The sequence below is a fragment of the Saccostrea echinata genome, unplaced genomic scaffold, assembly GCF_033153115.1.
Source record: "Saccostrea echinata isolate AGI-Se365-2 ecotype Australia unplaced genomic scaffold, CSIRO_AGI_Sech_v1 ptg000012l, whole genome shotgun sequence".
NCBI classification, from domain to species: Eukaryota; Metazoa; Mollusca; class Bivalvia; order Ostreida; family Ostreidae; genus Saccostrea; species Saccostrea echinata.
In genome coordinates this window covers 17,753,348-17,774,382 of record NW_026889761.1, presented here as the reverse complement: position 1 = coordinate 17,774,382, position 21,035 = coordinate 17,753,348, and the positions used below count along the sequence as shown (strand labels likewise).

The 21,035-nt window shown below is 34.3% G+C and overlaps 3 protein-coding genes across 3 annotated transcripts in view; all 3 read left to right on the top strand.

Annotated features, from left to right (window-relative positions):
- Positions 1-21,035, top strand: part of LOC133185450 (uncharacterized) — a 33,833-nt gene that overhangs the window by 400 nt on the left and 12,398 nt on the right. Inside the window, exon 2 of the mRNA XM_061320653.1 lies at positions 14,477-14,668. Within this exon, the coding sequence (XP_061176637.1) occupies positions 14,522-14,668 (147 nt within the window). The 5' untranslated portion in view covers positions 14,477-14,521. The remainder of the gene's footprint in view (positions 1-14,476; positions 14,669-21,035) is intronic.
- LOC133185090 (uncharacterized) lies at positions 3,444-8,510 on the top strand. The gene is made up of 7 exons (XM_061320148.1): positions 3,444-3,642; positions 3,917-4,196; positions 4,593-4,704; positions 7,387-7,583; positions 7,881-8,014; positions 8,218-8,377; positions 8,506-8,510. Exons 1-7 carry the CDS (start codon positions 3,496-3,498, stop codon positions 8,508-8,510), a joined length of 1,035 nt encoding a protein of 344 aa, XP_061176132.1. The 5' UTR covers positions 3,444-3,495.
- Positions 8,512-11,231, top strand: LOC133186044 (uncharacterized). The gene is made up of 3 exons (XM_061321323.1): positions 8,512-10,069; positions 10,195-10,391; positions 10,480-11,231. Exons 1-3 carry the CDS (start codon positions 8,560-8,562, stop codon positions 11,053-11,055), a joined length of 2,283 nt encoding a protein of 760 aa, XP_061177307.1. The 5' UTR covers positions 8,512-8,559; the 3' UTR covers positions 11,056-11,231.

Here is a 21,035-nt window from a genome sequence, read left to right as displayed (position 1 = left end):
AAAAAAGAAGATGACAAATTATACAATGCCTTCCTAAACATCTTATAATGCATAATAAATTATTCTTTAGTGACAAAAGACCCAGTATTTGGTGTAAACCATTTTAAATATGAAGTACGAGTATGGGATATATGATATATACCAAATGGTTTGTACAAATTCAGATAATGATCAAATCATGGCGGTTATACATGCGTCCCTCGTTACCAACAAAGGACCATTCAGCAGTGCGTTCTAACATTATAAATTCATATCCGCAGTATCCCGACAGTATAGAATGTGTACTTGCAAGTGTTACACATGGTTGTAACAAAAGAAAAAAATTTAATTGCTTTATTTTGATCTGGGTGTTACTTTATGCATATCGACCTACCGTTACGGTTACCTAACAATTTTTCCTCGCATACAACGATTTTTAACTTGTTTAAATTTAGAGTGCCAATGGGAAAAATAGATTGTTTTGTTATTTTTGTTTTTCAAATTTATGTTAAAAGAAGAAATTATAATGCGCTTAAAATCACTTTGAAATGAAAAAAAAAATTGCATAATTGGGAAAAAAAAGAAAATCTAATCATGACTGGCAAATAGATCGATAGTTGAATTCTTAAGCTGAGACAAACTAAACTCGTTCAAACTGGTATTACAAAATCAAAATAAAACGCCAACAAGACCTGGTTTGAAGAGTACAAAATATTAAAATTACTCAAGGTAATGCATGGTAAATTTTAGAGAAAAAGGGTTGAAGAATACAAAAATGAAGAAAAATTATATACAAGCATCTCTCTCGTTTATCCCTATGTGTGTGTTTTCACTCATTGGACCTTCTCAGAGGGCTACAATGATTTTGACATAATATTCCAGCCATCAAAACAAACTCAAAACAGTTTATCATTGCATTTTTGCCAGGTAATGTAACCTGGCATGACAGTGGGGATATTTAAACAATAAAATACTTCCTTTGTTTATATAGGGGTGAACAGTTACAACATTGCAGAAGAAATGTTATTTTTCTTGAATGATTGCAACCTTACATCCTTGTGTAAACAAAGAAAGCAAACGCTTAATTCCTGATACTTATATTGATATAAGTTATTCATATAAAGTCTTTCCCTTGGATGGTGGTTGATAATCATTAGAACAATTCTATTTAATTGAACAGTCAGGTAATCACTGCCCCGCAGGACCTGACATGCATTGTTACTTGATTCTTTTTACACATAGGGTCATCATGACCTTTCCTTGGTGCCAGCTTTACAATAGACAACAGCTGTATAATTTTCATTACATTTATTAAAGACTTGAACAAAAACATATACAATCTTGCATTACTCATAACTGTGATGAACATCAGGGAATTGGCATTAAATGTCCGCATTGCATAAATGTACAATCAAATAATAGGGTCCAGGAGGGATAGCTGGCATACCGACTAATAAGTACCGGGCAAAACCAGTGGCCCTGTGTTGGTCACAGATGCCCGAGATCCCAAATTTAGGTACTAGACATTAGGGACCGAGAGATTTGCGAGCACATCTGTATACCCTGCTTCCGGTGATTGCTTTGGTCAGCAGTGCTTTTTACACCCAAGTACTGCAGTACTAAGCCTCCCCTCCTGTTACAAGAGGTGGAGGGGGCCCCAGGCCTGCGGATTTGGCTACGACCCCAATCGAAAACTTTTTACTTGTCTTTTTACTTGACTTTTATTACACATTGCCATAGGTTGGATACTTTGTAGACAACCTGTCTACCCAACAATGTGCCCACCAACTTGTCTGATGGCTGGGCAGGGAAACAACGAACCAGATGTGTTCACAACCCTCCCACTCATCCCTCCGGACCCTCCCCCCTTAAATACAATGCGACAAGGGTTTTGAAAAGGTCTTATAATATTGTGGCTAGTAGAAATAGACTGTAAGATAGACATGTTAACCACTGTCACTATAAGTTAGTTTTAATCAGAAGTCTCGAATCACTGTTCCGGACTGGTTTTTGTGCACAATATTGGATTGGCTGTCCTTTCTCCGCATCAATCCCTATGAGCTGGATTTCCTGTTTGTACCTGTTTGTTGTTGAATATCTGAAAAAGCAAAAGATCTGACAGCTGATTACTGAAATTTGGTGGTATTTTCATTAGCCAATGATTGCATTGGCTAATGACGGATAACTCTTTCATATTGATGATAGGTTTGGGATATTTTGGTAGAATTTTCTTAAAGTTTTATGGAATATATGAGATGGCATAAAGGAATGTACGAATCAAATAGTATGAAATTACATCTATAAAAAGGGGGTGGGTGGGTGGGTAATAATTTTGATGTGGATCTCCTGCCTCGCCCTGTTGCTGGATGGCGGGAAAAGGAAGTGCTACCTAATTAATCAACTCGTACCAATATGAGTCTTTTTCCTTTTGGATTATAACCAATTCGTTCCACTATTAGTTTTAACGATATTGTAATGTGCTTCCGTCAATTAAATGAGATTAATTTGGTATAAGGGCAAATTAATCTGCCATAAATTAGTCCTCAGTTCTTTTTTTGTCAGCAGTAGTAATCAATACCTTGTTCATTCCAAATACTAGTACATTGTATGCATGTAACTAAAAATGCACACGAATCTTAAAAATGCTGTGCATACGATCAAACTGCGATTTCTTAGTAGTTTCAATAAATTATGTACATGAAAATTTTATGGTATATATAATCTTATTTTCTGGGCCAGAGAACAATTTTGACAAGTTCTGAAATAAACCTTGCCAGATCTAGATAAAGGGAAACCTGATGGTGAACAACTTTTTAATCTCATAAAATGGTATAGCCAAAGTTTCTTTTGAATCTTTTGATGATATCAAATTGGAACCTTGCATGTTATTTATCGTAAATAGTGTGAATTAAGTAGAGCATTTTCTTTCATTCACTAATAAATGAAAACACATTGTAAATTTGTAAGCTTCGGGATGTGGATGGCGGGGGAGGGGAGAGGGAGTAAGGGTAAAAAATGAATTCAAAGTGAATACTCTATCTAACAAGTAGAATGGGTAGAATTTGTAGATTTCTTATGACCTATTCGTTTTATTCAAAACACATTAGACGTAAATCTCTCTCTATCTCTCTCTCTCTCTCTCTCTCTCTCTCTCTCTCTCTCTCTCTCTCTGCACAAATGAGGGGAGGGGAATTTCAACTCCACTGGTCAACTGAATTGACAAATTATTTTATTTACACATTGCTTTCTGTGCATGTAATGCACAGAGATAAGTGAGGACAGAGAAACCAACGGAAATATTCCTTATTGTTTTCTCGTGTCCTCAAAATTATATACCCAATCGAAAACTAGGATGTTATTCAGATGACTGTAGATGACATAAGGCTTTTGATTAAGATTACAAAACGTACTGTTCAGATAAAGTTTAATTAACGTGGTTTTACCACCCAGGAGAGAGGAAGAAAAAAGAAAAACGACTCTATGAGAAAGATGCTAATACATTAAGGAAGAGAAAAGATGTTCTCTGAGAACGTTGGAACTAGTATGACCCAGATCGACCCCTGGGACAAGTTCCGGCACACCCTGATTGAAGTGATAGACTCCGATAATGTAACCCGGCGTGAACTTTTTCAACTGTCACAATCTAAGACTGGAAAAGTTACGGTAAGGAAAATTAAAGAATATCATTTCCAAAGTTTGAGTAGAATTTTGTTCGTTAACAATGTTACAAAATTTCATTTGAAACCTGTATTGAAAAAATATCATGGTGAAGATAGGTAAATTCATTATACACGATATATTTAAATTGTTCTTCTTTAATTCTGTCATACAACTTTTAAAAATTTATACTTGAGATACAAAATCAGAATCGAGAAATCTATACTTTCAAAATCATTGATTTTGAAAAGAATTTAAATATTTTTTCGATATTGTACAGGACGGTAAAAGCTATTTCAAGGCTTTATATGAGCATTTCGAATATAAAAGGGATGCTGTTGTCGAGTTTTTGATCCACTTAACCACAAAAACAAAACTTCATTTGGATGAAGGCACAATCTCTGTACCCTCAATACTGAAAGAGTACACAGAGCAACTCAGATACACAGAGAAGGAGGAGAGATTGAAGAGAGAGAATAACTGGAGTAAATGTGACCTCATTGGGAGAGAAGAGGAGATACAGAGAGCCATGGATTCTCTCCAAAACCAGCGTATGAAAGGTGAACTGTATGCCATTTTGTTTTGGAATTTTTTTTTCATTTATTATACTTGTTGTATTTAGATTTTGTCATTTCTAACTTCAGTATTGTTGATGTGTGGATTTGTTATTTCTAACTTCATCATTGTCTGTCGTAGCTATAGGTTTCTGAATCTGTAGGTTCTAACTTCATCATTGTCTGTCGTAGCTATAGGTTTCTGCATCTGTAGGTTCTAAGTTCAGTATTGTAGGTGCGTGGATTTGCAATTTCTAACTTCATTATTGTCTTTATCGTCTCGATCCACGGTCCGGAGTCCGCATGGGAGAGGATCATACATTTTGGCCGTGGTTTGCGACGATGTATTGTCGTAGCTATAGGTTTCTGAATCTGTAATTTCTAACTTCAATATTGTTGTAGGTGTGTGGATTTGCGGATTGGGTGGAATGGGGAAAACCAGTGTTGCTGATGAAGTTTGTGGGAGGCTATTGAGAGAAACATCAAATTGGAGGATCCTTAAAGTTGAATTAAGGTACTAGTTGCCACAAATAATTACGAACTGTTCGCTAGTTTATTGTAATATATGAGGATGTCATTCTGTGTAAATGTTTTCGAACTTTTCTTTCAAGTTGTGATTTAATGTACTTATTTGTTTTACGTTGTGTTTACATCCACAACTATAGTTATACAGAAAAGAGAAAGTGTCATTTTAGTATCATTGCAATGAAACATTTCAATTGTTAGTTTTTAGCCCTCTTGATGTCAAATTAATTCTTTAGGTACATGTATATCGTGTGAAGTAATTCAGTGCATCCTCATATTTTTCTGAGCCAACGACTATCTGACCATTTCGTTTTCTGTCCCTGCCAAACTATGAAAAAAGATGGGCGAACAAGGCGAGCGCAGTGCCTATAGTGCGACAAACATGAAGTCGAAAAATCAAATCTCAATTATAACAGCATTTTCTTCGATATATCACAGTGAAAAATTCACTGTTCAAGAAAGAACTTTATTTTGGACTTTACTTTTCAATTTTTAAGTTGTGTCATATTTTATTTCTCACGATATGTTTCACGAAACTAATTGTTTAATTGACCAGTGACACTTTTCGGACTCTTGATCTGTTGTTACAAAGAGACAGAGTGCTATGTCTCAAGAACTTTTAATCTCTAAAAACAATACTGTGTAATTATCTGGGGTTTTTTAATGTCCAAACATCAAAGCGTCATTGAGTTTATTTAATTTATCCATACCTGTGAATCTTTCACTCTTTTTACTAAATGTCAACACCTGTCATTTATTTACTCATTATGTACATTCTTATAAATAGTCATGTATAATTTCAATCATTAGTCTGGAATATACGAAGGCCAGTCTCGGCCACGTCCGACTCGTCAGGACTCTGAGTCCGGGGCCACTTCGGCCAAATCCGACTCGATCATTTATAATATGTCTGTTTGTTGATTCATGTAAACTGTTGCCATCGTTGAGTCTCGTCTAATAAATACGGAATCCTTCATCATTTGTTTTATCTCTGGAATTGCATATTGGTGGACCTTCGGGAATACGGCACACCTATACTTCGTTTTTACCTTACGGCCACACAGCGCCGCTACCTATACCTTGTACCCTCTACGCCAACATTCCCTCACCCCGTTCGTTCTGCAGACAACGGATGCAGTTCCAGACGAATTCCTAAGTACCGTCGAAATCTACACGGTCACAGATATATCATCTAACATTATAGATACTTCATGTAAAATCTCCACAATTTGCAAAAATTCACAAAGATTGAAATAGCATACACGCACTAAAGGATCATTTTCTCATACCATAACACAATTTTCCAGTATGAGTGGGTCTTTTTTTTTAAGTTTATCCTTAAAGTTTATGTAAAAACGTACATTTTTTGATTAACAAAAACATGGAGCAAAGACCCACTATACCTAAAAAATACACTTTTATGACACAACATTCGTATCTTTTCAAGAAATACTTGAAGTCCATTTGGTCAAGGTGCATATCACAAACATGATTTAAATGTCACTATTTATCAACAGTGGCTGTAGCGTAGTGGTTAGCACCAAAAGAGAAAGAAAAAAAGCGCGTTGGTCTTAAAGGAAAATGATACTCAGCTTTTTAGCTCACCTGAGCTGAAAGCTCAAATGAGCTTTTCTAATCACCCGCTGTCCGTCGTCCGTCCGTCTGTCTGTCTGTCCGTCCGTCTGTAAACTTTTCACATTTTCAACTTCTTCTCAAGAACCACTGGGCCTATTTTTACCAAACTTGATACAAAGTATCCTTGGGTAAAGGGGAGTTTAAATTGTTAAAATAAAGGGCCAAGTCCTCTTACAAGGGGAGATAATCAAGAAAAGACAAAAATAGGGTGGGGTCATTAAAAAATCTTCTTCTTCACTGGGCCAAAAAAGCTGAAATTTATGAGGAAGCATTCTGGGATAGTGTAGATTCTAAATTGTTCAAATCATGATCCCCGGGGGTACGCCGGGGCCACAATAGGGAATCAAATTTTACATTGAAATATATAGGAAAAATCTTTAAAAACCTTCTTCTCAAGAACCACAGGACCTGAAAAGCTGAAACTTATGTGGAAGCATCCTGGGGTAGTAAAGATTCTAAATTGTTCAAATCATGACCCCCGGGGGTAGGGCGGAGCCACAATAGGGGATCCAAGTTTTACATTGAAATATATAGGAAAAATCTTCTTCTCAAGAACCACTGGGCCAGAAAAGCTGAAACTTATGTGGAAGCATTCTCAAGTAGTGTAGATTCTAAATTGTTCAAATCATGACCCCCGGCGTAGGGTTGGGCCACAATAGGTATTACAAGGGGGAAATCTGATAAAGAACAGCATGGCCAAAGTTACTCAGGTGAGCGATATGGCCCATGGGCCTCTTGTTTATTGGTAGGGTTCGAACCCGGCGAGTACCACATTATTTTTTATTAACAGAAAAGTTTTTGCAGAGAAAATATTCCTCAGAAAAGTTTTTTTTAATCATAATTTCATAAATGTCAATAATGAGAAACTTCACTCTAAATGCCGAATTCACAAATTGAGTATGATTTTTATATATCTAAAGCTATAGGCATTCTGTACGCCTTGTTTACCCATCTCCTTAAATTAGCCTATGTCTGAAAGGGCTAAGTAAAAATTTAAAGTAAACTAAAGACATTTTTCGTAAATTTTATTTACAAGGGAACAGAAACACATGCGGGATCTCGTTAGAAGTACACTCATTCTGATTGGTGAATTGTTGATGACGTCGTTTAGAGAGGAATTATCAGATGGGGACTTGGAGTACACCAGCAAATCAAATGAGGAGGACTATTTTGAAGATCTTAATCAAAATTCATGGAGGCAACTTTTGATTCAAAAATGTTGTGAAAGCTCAGGTAAAATGAAGCCTAAAATACTAGTAAAACTAATAATTTATCAGTTTTTCTACTTTTTACTCTATTTCAACTTTGCTTGGATTTGCTATTGATAGTTCCCTATCAATATATTTTGCAAATGGAACAATTAAATTAATCTTGGACAATCAAAGTAATTCTTGCTACATATAAATATAACATTCAAAGAACAAACAGAAGGGAACATCTAGTTATGTGTACTTCGGTATATATATGACATCGTGAATAAAAAGAAATAGCATATCCAAGTGAATAAGAAATTGAAGCTATATTTTACAGATCAGAATAAACTGTTTGTTTTCGACAATATGGATGACATTTTAGTGAGTCATGAGGGAGACTTGATGAACTTTCTAAATAAATTGGTAAATATGCTTATTGAAGCTGAGGAGGATGAAATGCATCAAGGGAAGGTAATACATCATATAATTTGTGATTCATTTATGATATCGATATTTCTATTAAATTATTTAAACAAGATTTTTTTTTCATTAAATTTTTTACAGAGGAAAAAAAAAACCCAAAATATTAATTTCTATTATTTTTCATACATTTTTGTCTAGGATGAAATAATTTTTATTTGTTCTCAAGGATTTTAATTTGTTTTAACTATTAGACAAGGTTTATAATAACTTCTCGTGCAAGTCTCCCGTCCACATTGACAGCTCGTGATCTTCGAGACGTCTTCGACGAAGTTATACTTAAAGAGCTTTCGGATCAGCAAGCGATGTTACTTTTCAAGCAGGAATTGACCCAACAAAATATACCATGTGTCAGTACAACTTATATTTTTCGAATAAAATCTAAATTATTTATTTAAAAAGCTGGATTTAGTGTACTTTAGATTTATTTTGAACATATCATACGGTGTTGATCGTAATTTCTATTATTTTTCTAAATGTAGAATGAGAAGGATATAAAGAGGATTGTATGCATCTGTTCACACTGTCCATTGGCCATGCTTTCTCTTAGCAGAGTGTTAAGTGACATATCTCCAAGTACACTTATAGAAACCTTTTTGCTGTACACCAACTCGGCGATTCAGAATAATATCATGGGAGTAGAAAGTTGTCTACAGCAATCTTTTTCTGTGCTAGACAAATCGAACAGGCAAAATAAAATAACGTGTACTCTAATGCAACTGTCTGTTTTTCGAACATTAAAATTTGATATCGAGGCTGCAAATTTTGTTTGTGGAAGAAAAAGTGCAGGACAGGCAAACTTGAAATGCGAGATCGACTATCTGAAGCGATATCATTTCCTAGAATCCATCGAAAATTTATTTCAGCCTGAACCAGTTGGCACAGACATAAAACAAAAGGCATCTTCATCAAAATGTTACTATATTCATCCATTAGTTTATCAATTCCTGAAATCAAAGGCGATACAATATCAAAACCTTGTTAATAAAGCAAGGAAAAGATATGTCGAATATGTACATAAGACTATCTCAAAAACCGCAAAAATGACTTCTGCTGAATCGCTGAAGACTATTGCCAAATACGAACCTCATTTTGAAACTTTCTATGAATATGTAATGCATTTGCATACAAACCCTAGACCTACGTTTACCGATCTCCCCAGTGCATTAAGTGTTATAAATACTGAATGGTTAACGGATCTGATTTTGGACACTACTCGGCGATGTCAGTATTACAAAAGTATGATTTCTGAAGCTAAAAAATATGATCAGGTATTGGACCTTATTTATTATAAAACTTGTCTGGGAAAACTTTATTTTGATAATGATAGACTGGAGAGGTGCTACATCATTTTGACCGAAATTGATTCTATAATAAATAAACATAAACAACTATCAAAAGTAGTTAAGTATGCGAAACAAGAACAAAAGACCAAAGACTACCCCTCTGCATTGATTCTAGGTGGATTCTGGACAATTAAGGCTCGATATCTAAGCATGCTTGGAAATTATGGTGAGGCCAGACAGTGCCTCAAGTGGGCATTATATACAATAAAGAAAAAGGAAAGGGATTGTTGGTCACAAATTGCAAATATTTACAATTTAATGGGAGTAATTGCATTTAATTCCAAGGAATATAAAACTTCAAGAGATTGCCACTTTCAAGCTTTCGAATTAGTGGGAAAAGAACATGATGATTTCACCGATAAAGACATTTTCCTGACTAACATAGGAAGTGCATTCTTCAAGGAGTGGGATCAAGATCGACTAAACGAGGATGCTTTACGAAAAGCAGAGAATTACTACACCAGGGCTCTCTCTTTAGATACAGCAAGAGCGGAAAAAAGAGCAAAAATTCTTAAAATGAGAGGCAAACTTTACCTTTTACAGGAAAAATTCGAGGCCTCGGAAAAAGATTTACAAGAAAGTTTGGATATATGGAAACAATATGTACACCCACCCCACATAAATCTGATATCATCCTACCATGGAATAAGTTTTCTGTTCGTTTCGAAGGCAGCACACTTGTTAAAATTCGGAGATCTTTGTACGTATTTTTTATATTAAGTTTGTCGTTCTCTATTTCTCTACACACAGATTTATATATACCCAATACCTTCAGTCACTATTTATTTATTTATTTTATTTTTTTTAATTTTTTGCTGTAACCAGCGGAAAAGGCTGCAGCTTTCCTTGCAAGAGCTTATGCCAACTACACAGAGATTAAAAAACAGATAGAACAAGGAGGATTTACCAACTGGCAGAAGAACAGAGTCCTTTACGATGAAATAAAGAAGAACCATGAGAGAGTTTTAAAACAACTGAATAAGGATGAGAGGGAAGTCGAACAAGTTAATAGGTTCTATCGGGTAAGATCATATATCATTACTTGAATACACATAACTTTGATGTTTTTTATTGATAATAACAAATGATAGTTCTTATTAATGCATACAGGATTTTGAAGCTGGAAAATTTAACGAGAAAATACCCTGTAATCAGAGTTTGGACCTAGACGATGAATTTTCTCAGATGCGATCAATGTCTACTAATCAGAACATGGAATCGGAAAATGACGATTCTGATTCGCCATCATCTGACTCTGAAACTTCCTCTTCCAATATAACATCCGACGAAGAAATCTCTAATACCCAAAGGTATAAAAACAAAATACTGAGTTTTGATGAAAACACAGACTGTATAGGTGTTGCAACTCCTGACGAGACAAAAAGCGTAATAGGAACACGAAAGCCAGAAAGCAGTCTTCACAGCGGTTCTATAGACAGTGGCATGGGAGATTCCATCACGAGTTGCTCCTCTATGTCAGATTCTAATTCGAAACCGAGGCTCTTGTCTATACCTTCGGGTTCAATGGAAGAAGAGGTATTTTCTTCTTGTGAAAAAAGTGCATTGAACCATAAAAACTTTCCTTGGAAGAGGAAATTTTCTGACAGACAAAATACATGTACATTAAAAAGACAAAAAGGTTTTGACGAAGATTTTCAATGCATGGGTCCCAATAATGCATATTAGATTGTACTCGTTACAAACCTTCTGAGTGGAATTTATCCTAAACTATCAAACAATGAGGTTGTTTGGTTTATTATAAAGTTAATTCTTTTTTTTATCTTGTATGTGTCGATTGCAAATTATGGAATAAATGGATAAATGCTGCGTGACCTATTTTCAAATGCTACATACCTGATCTACGTCTGTGATACAAAAAAGAATAAAAGGAATATATATATATATATATATATATATATATATATATATATATATATATATATATATATATATATATATATATACTCGATCGAAGCTATGGTCATCGGTTAGAAAACCTGTAATCGGTTAGTCGAAAAGAAATAAAATACATTTATGTGTAAATTTGAATGCAATTTTTCAAAAATTCATTTCTAATTAAAATAAACCTCTGCATAAAAGTTGATAATTTAGCGCTTTCACAGATTTGGAGGTAATTATGGTTTTACGGTTTAAGATCGCGGAGTAATTGGTCAGTTTGTGAAGTTAATTACTGTTTTTAAAAACACCGTGTCATTACCCTAACTGTCCTGTAATTCTTTAATGATATTAAAACACCGTATAGCACTATGAATTGGTATGTGTGTCGTTTGCCGTTATCTATAAAATTATATCATAAGACATACATTGTAAATTCAGTGAAAGTTCAGACATAGTTTGGATTATTGTGACAATGCAAAATGAACCTGTGTGACATATGCTATGAAAGATTATCAAAGAATGATTTCTCATGCATGTTTCACAGCTTTCTTAACTTTTTCTTCTTTATTGAAATAGAAATAAAATATATTTACATGTAGTCTCCTGATCAAAATAAACTGAATGTTTCTAACTTCTTTTTTAATCTTCTTGTGTGTATGAATGGAACTAGTTGAAAAAAAATATATCCAAAAAAAAAAAAAAAAAAAAAAAAAAAAAAAAAAAAAAATATATATATATATATATATATATATATATATATATATATATATATATATATATATATATATATATATATATATATATATATATATATATATATATATATATATATATATATATATATAAAATTTTTAATCCTATTTATATAAAATATTTCATGAAATTTGAAGATAACGAACAGTGACCATGCTCAGAGGTGTATTATAAATTATTTTGTAAACAAAGTTGTTCTTCGACTGTCTGTCTGTCTGTTAACTTTTCACATTTTTATATTCTTATCCAGGACCTCAGGACACAAAGATTGAATTAATCCAGTCTTTAATTACATTTGAAGGCATTAATAGATACACTGCCTCGCGTGAATAAAATTTTCTATTTTGTATTAATTTATACTGAAAATTTCAACGCTCTAATATTACCAGACAATTATTATTATCATGATATTTTTTGAAGTTTTGAATTGATAAATAGCGTGTCAAAAACATATAAAGTGGTTGTTTAATCAGACTACATATTCAGGAAAACAAATATTTATGGTCACTGAAAGAAAGTCTTATCTTAATTTTGTTTTTAGCTCACCTGAGCCGAAGGCTCAAGTGAGCTTTTCTGATCAAAGAGTGTCCGGCCCCAAGGGGTGGGGTAGGACCACAACAGTGGATCAAAGTTTTACTTGGTTATAGGTGTAATGGTTAAGGGGCATTTGAGTAAAACGCATGGAAGACCTCAAATAATGGAATGACCTGACAACCCTTGGAATGGACTAGTCAATCCAAAGGTGCTTTTACACAGAAAATATCTTTAAAACTTCTTCTCAAGAACAATTAAACCATTATTTGTCATATTTATACAGAAGCAACCTTAGGTATTGTAAAATCAAGTTTGTTCAAATCATGGGGGCACAACAGGGGGGTCAATGTTTTGCATAAGAAAATATAGGAATCATCTTGAAAAAATCTTCTGCTCAAGAACAGCAAAGCCATGATTAGTCATATCATTTTAGAAGCATCCTCAGGTAAGGTAGAAATTTAGGGTGGGTAGGGCGGGGCCACAATGAGAGATCAGAGTTTTACGTAGGAAAACATAGGATTGATTGATTGTATGTTGTTTTACGTCCCGTTCGAGAATTTGTTCACTTATGTAGAGACCACCATTTTCCGATGAAGGGCTTCAAATTTAGACTTTTACTCGTGTCACGGCAGGTGTTGGCACGATAAAGATCCCTCACTGCTCGATCTTTATCGTGCCAACACCTGCCGTGACACGGGACCTCGGTTTTTAAGGTCTCATCCGAAGGACCCGCAACATTCACTTCAAAGTGCCGAGCGCTTGGCGAAGGTACAGTTGTTAGCTATTTTTTATCGACTTAGGTCAGTCGCGGCCGGGGCTCGAACCAACAACCTTCCGATCACGGAGTGAGCGCTCTGCAGTATGAGCTACCGTGACGGTGGAAAACAAGAAAAAATCTTTAAAATTCTTCTATTTACGTACAGCAAAGCCATGATTAGTAATATTGATATGAAAGCATCCTGAGGTAGAGTAAATTAAAGTTTGCTCCCCCCTCCGTTCAGTACTGAACTGATTTCTGCTTCTTCATAGCCAATGAGCTCAGGTGAGCGATGTAGTCCATTGGCCTCTTGTTTTAAAGTGATCCGGTTTCATGCATGTTGTATCATGTTATAATGATACACGTTGTTGAAAACGAGTGCTATACTTACTGCGAGTGATAGTTTCCTGTCGGAATATATGTTCTCTACACGACAGATAAATTAAAGGGGATAATAAAGTATACCTAGCTCAGTGCTGACATGGTTTTTTGTAATGGTTTCAGATTCATTGTGCATTCAATTAGGCCTACATAGAAAGTGTCCATTTCTTACTTGGGCAATATCCTTCCACACACTCTGATTTATTAGTCTATGTACTCACCACATTGCTTCTAGCATTAAGACCTGGAAGACTATAAGGTACGAGACTTATGTTATCTTTTACCGAAGTAGAATATTAGTGATCTTTTTCCCTGCAACAAAGAAGCGCACAACAATAAAACAAGTGGTGTTGATTTTTCCCCATCATGTTTGTTATACAATTTGTAGTGCTTCGGTTTTTTAAAAAATACTATTCACCACTAAATTTAAATGTCTTCAACACTTAAAAACTATTGTTGTTGAAGAGGTTTCATTTAACATGAATTTATGGATTTTTTAAAAAGTGTATCTCCTTTCTTCTGAATACGTGATATAATTAAACTTTTTAAATAGTTGTACTTGGCGATGGCTGGCTTTCGAAATAAACAGGAAAAATTTACTTCAGTTACTGAAGGACTTCATTTAAAAGGACTATTGATTGCGAATTTTGTGACGTGTTTTACATGTATTAGAGTTATTCGTTGACCCGGTATCAAAGTTTTTTTTTTACAAATAGATTGTAACTCTTGACAATTAAATTGCAAAGATTGGATATGTGGTTTGATCTCATCACCTTTTTTTAGGTTCGTCAAACTGATACCTGAGAGAAAATTTTCAAGACTGAAGTCATGCAGAGTCAAAGACGAGGTTGGAACCGGCCACTGGAGTCCTGGGATGGAATCAGAAATGGGCTCGTCGAGGTCATCAATACAGACAAAGACATAGAACGAGAATTCTTTAATTTATCCCATACTAAACTCGGACAGGAAGTCAAGGTCAGATATGATTTAATAATATTATAATAACGTAAGGAATAAATAGGACTAAAACTATAGATACTGAATATAATATATGAAAGAAATATACATAAATCTTTATACATAAATCTATATACAAATACATAATATTTTGGAATATGATAGATGGTGTTCAGTAGATGTGCAATAAGGTTTTGGAATTTTTTATTTTACCGTGCAAAACGGGGGTAAAAAGAAGACATTTTTCCTACAAAAAAAGCTGGTTCCCAGAACTCCTTATACATTTTACGCAGTAGACAAATCTTTTGGAATGAAATATATGGAAATAACGGACAGTATTCGAGCTCAAAAGTCCATTAAACAACACAAAATAGGAGCAGAGCAAACACGGACCTCCAAAACATCAGAGGTGGGATCAGGTGCCATGGAGGAGTGAGCATCCCCTGCCGACCGGTCACACCCGCCTTGTGCTCCCTGTCATGATCGGGAAATAACGGAAAAATCCGTCGACAATTCAGCGTGTAAATAATAGCCTAACAATTAGTATAAAAAACGTCAGTCAGCATTTGACACAATGATAAATTGTATTTGCTGACAAGGTCATTATATCGACCACAGAACTTACGAAATGATGACTTTAAACGAGACTGCTGATATTCTTGTTTCATCAACTTGTTTGTCAATAATTTACCTCGTTTCAGAAATCGTATATACTTAGAGCATGCTCTTGCGTATCGAATTAACTGAGAGATATAAACCCCGTATGCAGGTGATGAAGGTATATTGCTGCATAAGTAAGGGAAGTTGATGATTGAAAAGTTAAAGTTATCACGTTTATCATAAAGCTTGGTTGTTAGATTACCATTAACGTCTTTTTCAAGTAAAATATCCAAATATGAAACAGATGTGTCAGACTCAGTGGTATGTTTTATCTCATGCTCACCGGGATATATCGTATTGACATAAGAATGGAAATAACCATTGTTAATTGACAATACGTCGTCGATATATCTAAATGTCGAGTTGAAGGCCACAGCAAGTGTTTTCTTCTTTTCTTGTATAAGATTTTGGGCAAATTCTGCTTCATATGAATACAGAAAAAGGTCTGCTTATAACGGGGCGCAATTGGTACCCATGGGAATTCCAATAGATTGTTGGAAGACCTGGTCTCCAAAAACCACGTAGATATTGTCAATCAGAAACTCAAGCATCTTTTTAATGTCAACTTCAGAGTACTTGTGTGTATACAATCAGAATGTTTTTTAACAAAATAATTAAATAATTTTGCAAATGACCAGTGACAAGGTGAGTAAATTTACGAGTTCGAGTTTTATTGAAAAAGCAGCCGTAAATGATATCAAAAAGCCTGGACTTTAATTTATCATGGGGAATGGTTGTGTATAAAGTTGAAAAGTCGTAAGGTTTTAGACCGTTGATTTTGGTAAATTCTTGTGATTTCAAATTTTCCAAAAGTTCCTTGGAATTTTCAAGTATCGACATCTGATTTACACCACTTCTCGAATATATTGTTGCACAGTACTCTTGAAGTTTCTTCTTCACTACTGTTAATATTTTAGTGAGGAGTAAAGAAAGAGGCTTGGTTGAACATTTACTGGAACCCGCTATGTATCTTTGTTTGTAAGGATTTTTATGAAGTTTTGGAACCCAATATAGATATGGTAATTCAAATTCATTTTGGTTGTTTGGAATATTAAAAATATTCAAAACTGACATATGATTTTGAAGAATTTCTCCCTTAGAAAAGGAACTATGAGTATAGGTTGGATTACCACTTGTAGAATTAAATCCAAGTTCCTCTAAAATACATTTAATATAATGAGCCTTACAAACAAAGACAATGTTGTTACCTGCTTTGTCAGCAGGGACCAGTACGAACTGATCATGTAATCTATCTAATTTTTTTTCACTTCTGGATTATTGAATACAGAAGGATAGATGGTTCTCATATTCCCCCTCACTCCCCTCAAAGATGTTTGATGGTGTCCTGTAGATGTGCATCTCCTCTTATTAGCCTAATCATATTATGGAATGTGATTGATAGTGTCCTGTAGATTGCAATAAGGTTTCAAAATTTTTATTTTCACCCTAGGGGTCAAATGGGGGTCAAAAATGAGATTTTTTTTTTTAAAAGCTGATTCCCAGAATTTCACCTATATAATTTTGAGGTTATCTCGAATCCCGTCTAGTTCGTGATAATGAGGTTTGACTGCATATATTTTATGTAACTATGGCAACACTGCTCAAAGAATTCAAAAACAGACAAACAGAATTGTGTATCTTAGTATAGTCTATTTGTGCAGTCTTACTGAAAACTGATCAAATCTGTAGAGTGAGTAGTGTTTTGAAAGAACAAATTTGATTCAAGACAATGTAATGAGGCTTTCACATATTTTTCACTGTTCTTGCCCAGTGGTTCTTGAGAAGAGGATTTTTGAAATTTTTCACTCTTTCTTATCTCACATTAAAAGAGAGCTTTACCCTTCTTTGAACAAACTTTAAAACCCTTCACCCAAGGATACATTGAGGCAATCTTGTTTGAATTGGCCCAGGAATTCTTGAGAAGAAGATGATATTGTAAAAACTTTACAACGAAGAAAACAACAATGAAAAAAAACGGAGACAATTTTTGATCAGAAAAGTACACGTGAGCCTTCAGTAAGCTAATTTTACAAAATGAACATTACAAGAATGTTGTAAGGATTGTAGCTATCAAAGTTATTGGTGAAATATTGAGATAACGAACAGTAATCAAGCTCAGAAGTCCATTGAAACAATACAGATCGGGAGCAGAGCAATCACGGACTTGTAAAAACATCAGAGGTGGGATCAGGTGCCATGGAGGGGTAAGCATTCCTGCCGACCGGTCACACCCGCCGTGTGCTCCTTGTCACGAAAACGAAAAATCCGTAGACAATTCAATATGTAAATAATGGCCTAACAATTAGTATCAAAAACGTCAGTCAGCATTTGACTTTATGATATATTGTTTTTGCTGATAAGGCCATTGTATCGACCATAGAACTTGCGAAATGATGACTTCAAACGAGTCTGTTTATATTCTTGTTTCATCAGCTTGTTTGTCAATAGCTTGCTTCGTTTTAGAAATTGTTCGTACGTAGAGCATGCTCTTGCGTATCGAATCAACTGGGAGTCATAACCTTATATGCAGGTGCTAATGGTATATTGCTACATAAGGGAAGTTGGCGATTGAAAAGTTGAAGTCATCATGTTTATCATAACGTTGTTATGTTACCATTAACGTCTTTTTCTTGTAAAATATCCAAATATGAAACAGATGTGGCAGGCTCTTTGGTATTTTTTATTTCAAGTTCACTGAGACATATCGAGTCGACATATGAATGGAAGTAACTATTGTTAATTGATAATACTATCACATAAACATTTTTGAAATAAATAACTTTTTAATGTTAACCTAAACTTAGACATTTATCTGCGAAATTCTTAACAATATTATTTTGTGCTTATTGTTTACTCATTTGAATTATTTTTGTCTTCATTTATCTCATTTCCCTTGAAGCAGGATTAAGACATTCCATTTTGACACTCAGTGACTGTGTCAAAAGAATTGATGCTCATTAGGTGTTAATTCCTCAGGATTTGTTCATCCCGCATCAATAACTTTTTTTATATAATTGCTTTCATGTCCTTTTGTATATCAAAGAAACACAACTATCCATCAAGTTTACTCAGCTTGTTCAATGATTGTTTACTCTTAATCTTACCCCAGAAAAGCACTATGTCCATTATATTTTCTTTAATTTAGGGGCCCGATGATCTACGTCCAACTCGGTTAAGACTCAGTTTTGACTCGTTAAACTATTGTTGAAATTCATGTTGATTGTTATTTACCATCGTCTATAATAAATTTGGAAACCTGATTTTACCATTTTTGGATTTTATATTGAAGTCCATAGGAAATACGGCACCTTTCTCGTTTACATTGCATTATGGCCCCACAGCACCACTACTTTATTACCCACCAACATTCCTTCTTCCCCTTTTGAGCTATACAACGAATACAGTCCAGGAATTATACTTTTTTAACTTATAACCAAAATCTACCTGGTTATACGTCGTCCATATATCTAAATGTCGAGTTGAAGGCCTATGCAAGTGTTTTGTTCTTCTCATGTACAAGTTTTTGAATAAATTCTGCTTCATATGAATACAAAACTAAATCTGCTAATAACGGGGCACAATTAGCACCCATGAGAATTCCGACAGATTTCAATCTTTTTTAAGGTATTTTCCGGTTTCAGGAGGAAGGGATTGCCTCCAGGGTCATGACTTACATGTATATGCTAATTTAATGCATCATGACACTGAGATGTAAACAAGATTATATACACTGTACATGTCAATTGTTATTGGTTTATCATAAAGCTTTCAACAGTTTTTGAGATATTTAGCCATTTCCAGTTTCGAGGGGAGGGGGTTGACCTCCAGGGGTCATGACCTATATTATGTTTACTGTCTCATGACACAAAGAATGAGATTTATATATGGTTAAGAGTAAAGTTTAAATGTTTTTTTTTTTTGTTTGTTTGAGATATTTGACTATTTCCAGTTTCAGCGGTTTGGATGACTTTGAGGGACCATGACCTATATACCGTTTTATGTGTTATGGCACAAGGTTATATATCTAGTTTATGGTAAAGCTTTCATTGACCTACCAGGATTCAGTCTCCCTTGCAATGTTGTTTTGTCATCTAAAATTTTCAGTTTCCTCAAAATTGTCACACACTTAATATATCATTTCATGTTTCGCATCAAGATGAAGAGATTTATACGATGGCCGATATGAGCCGTCAAAATACAAGTAAGAGTAACTCTAATATGTACGCAGAATTAATTGACTTTAAAAGTACTACCTGTATCACTTTGTACATCTTTGTCAATGACAAAACGCTTGTAATTGTAATATAAATTTGTACATGTACAAATCTTGAGACAAAATCCATTTGAAACGACTTAACATTCCTAAGATTTATTGGGGAGATTATCTGTAAACTTAGAAAGGGTTTAAAACAAAAACACGTGTGTCTGCCTGTCTGGTTTTCTTCTCTTTTCGTCTCCCCCCTTTTTTTGATGTTGTTAAATAAATGCTGTATGCCTAATTTTTAATAATCATAAAACGCAGCGAGATTATTTTTACTTTCACATACGTCGTCTGAGACCTCAATATCAAAAATTTTCCATCAAAGAATATTTTGTAAGTGTATTTGTTCAGATTCCACGTGTTTTGGTTTGATTTTAATTTCCATTTCGACAACATAATATTTAATTTCATTTATAGGCCCCAAAATACTGATTAAAGATTCCAGAGACAATGAAGCTGCATCTTTAGTATTTTCCTTCCCTCCAGATGAAAGACTGTCGCTTGATGATCTGCGTAAGTAAGAAGTCCCTTGTTTCATTAAAAAAATTTTCTCCTTTATTTTTTTTTCATTGGAACAAGGAAAAGAATAGAATGAGGAAAAACTTCTTACTTAAAGATGCAGCTTCATTGTCTCTGGAATCTTTAACTAGTATGTGGGGACTAAGAATGAATTTTTACATTGCGTTGTCGTGAAAGATACGATGGCCGATATCAGCCTGTACATATTCCGACTGCTATTGAAATTCGTACATTTAAAATGTACATTGACATGTACATTTTCCACTGACAGTGCACGCTTCGTGCTATTAACTTTTGTCTGTATATGTTCAAAATGGCAAAAAGGCAAATGTCAAAATGTGAACGTTTGAAACACATATTCTTTTAATTAAAATTCCTGGTTGTTGAAAACCATTAAATATGAATAAAATTGTACAAGGCACTGGGAAGAGTTTTGCAGTAAAAAGGTTGAAAAACATGAAAAGAAAATGTTCAAAATTTCTGTCCACCTGTAGGTTAAAATCAATTGATCTTCTTTCAATAAGAATGAAAATTTCATTGATTAAAATTGCCTTCCACAAACATTTCTTTGCACATCCATATCAATAAACTGTCCCCATCCACCTAAGAGTGATGGCGACTAGTATACATAAAATACATATATACATGCAATCCTTTTTTGATCAAAAGTAAAAGAAAGCTGAAAGGACCACAAAAACTGGTTTCCATATAAGTAAGAGACATGCCGAAATAGTATGTAAGATTAAATTATGACCTTTAAAGTTCATAAAATCAACATTTTCTTTGAACTTTAAAGGTCATAATTTAATCTTACATAATATTTCGTTACATTACATTTACATAGTAATTTTAAAATGACTATTTCTTTTCACTGATATGTTTATTTCAACTTTCAATTTTATATAAAAATCATTCATGTTATGAATACTTAGTATACGTAGATAC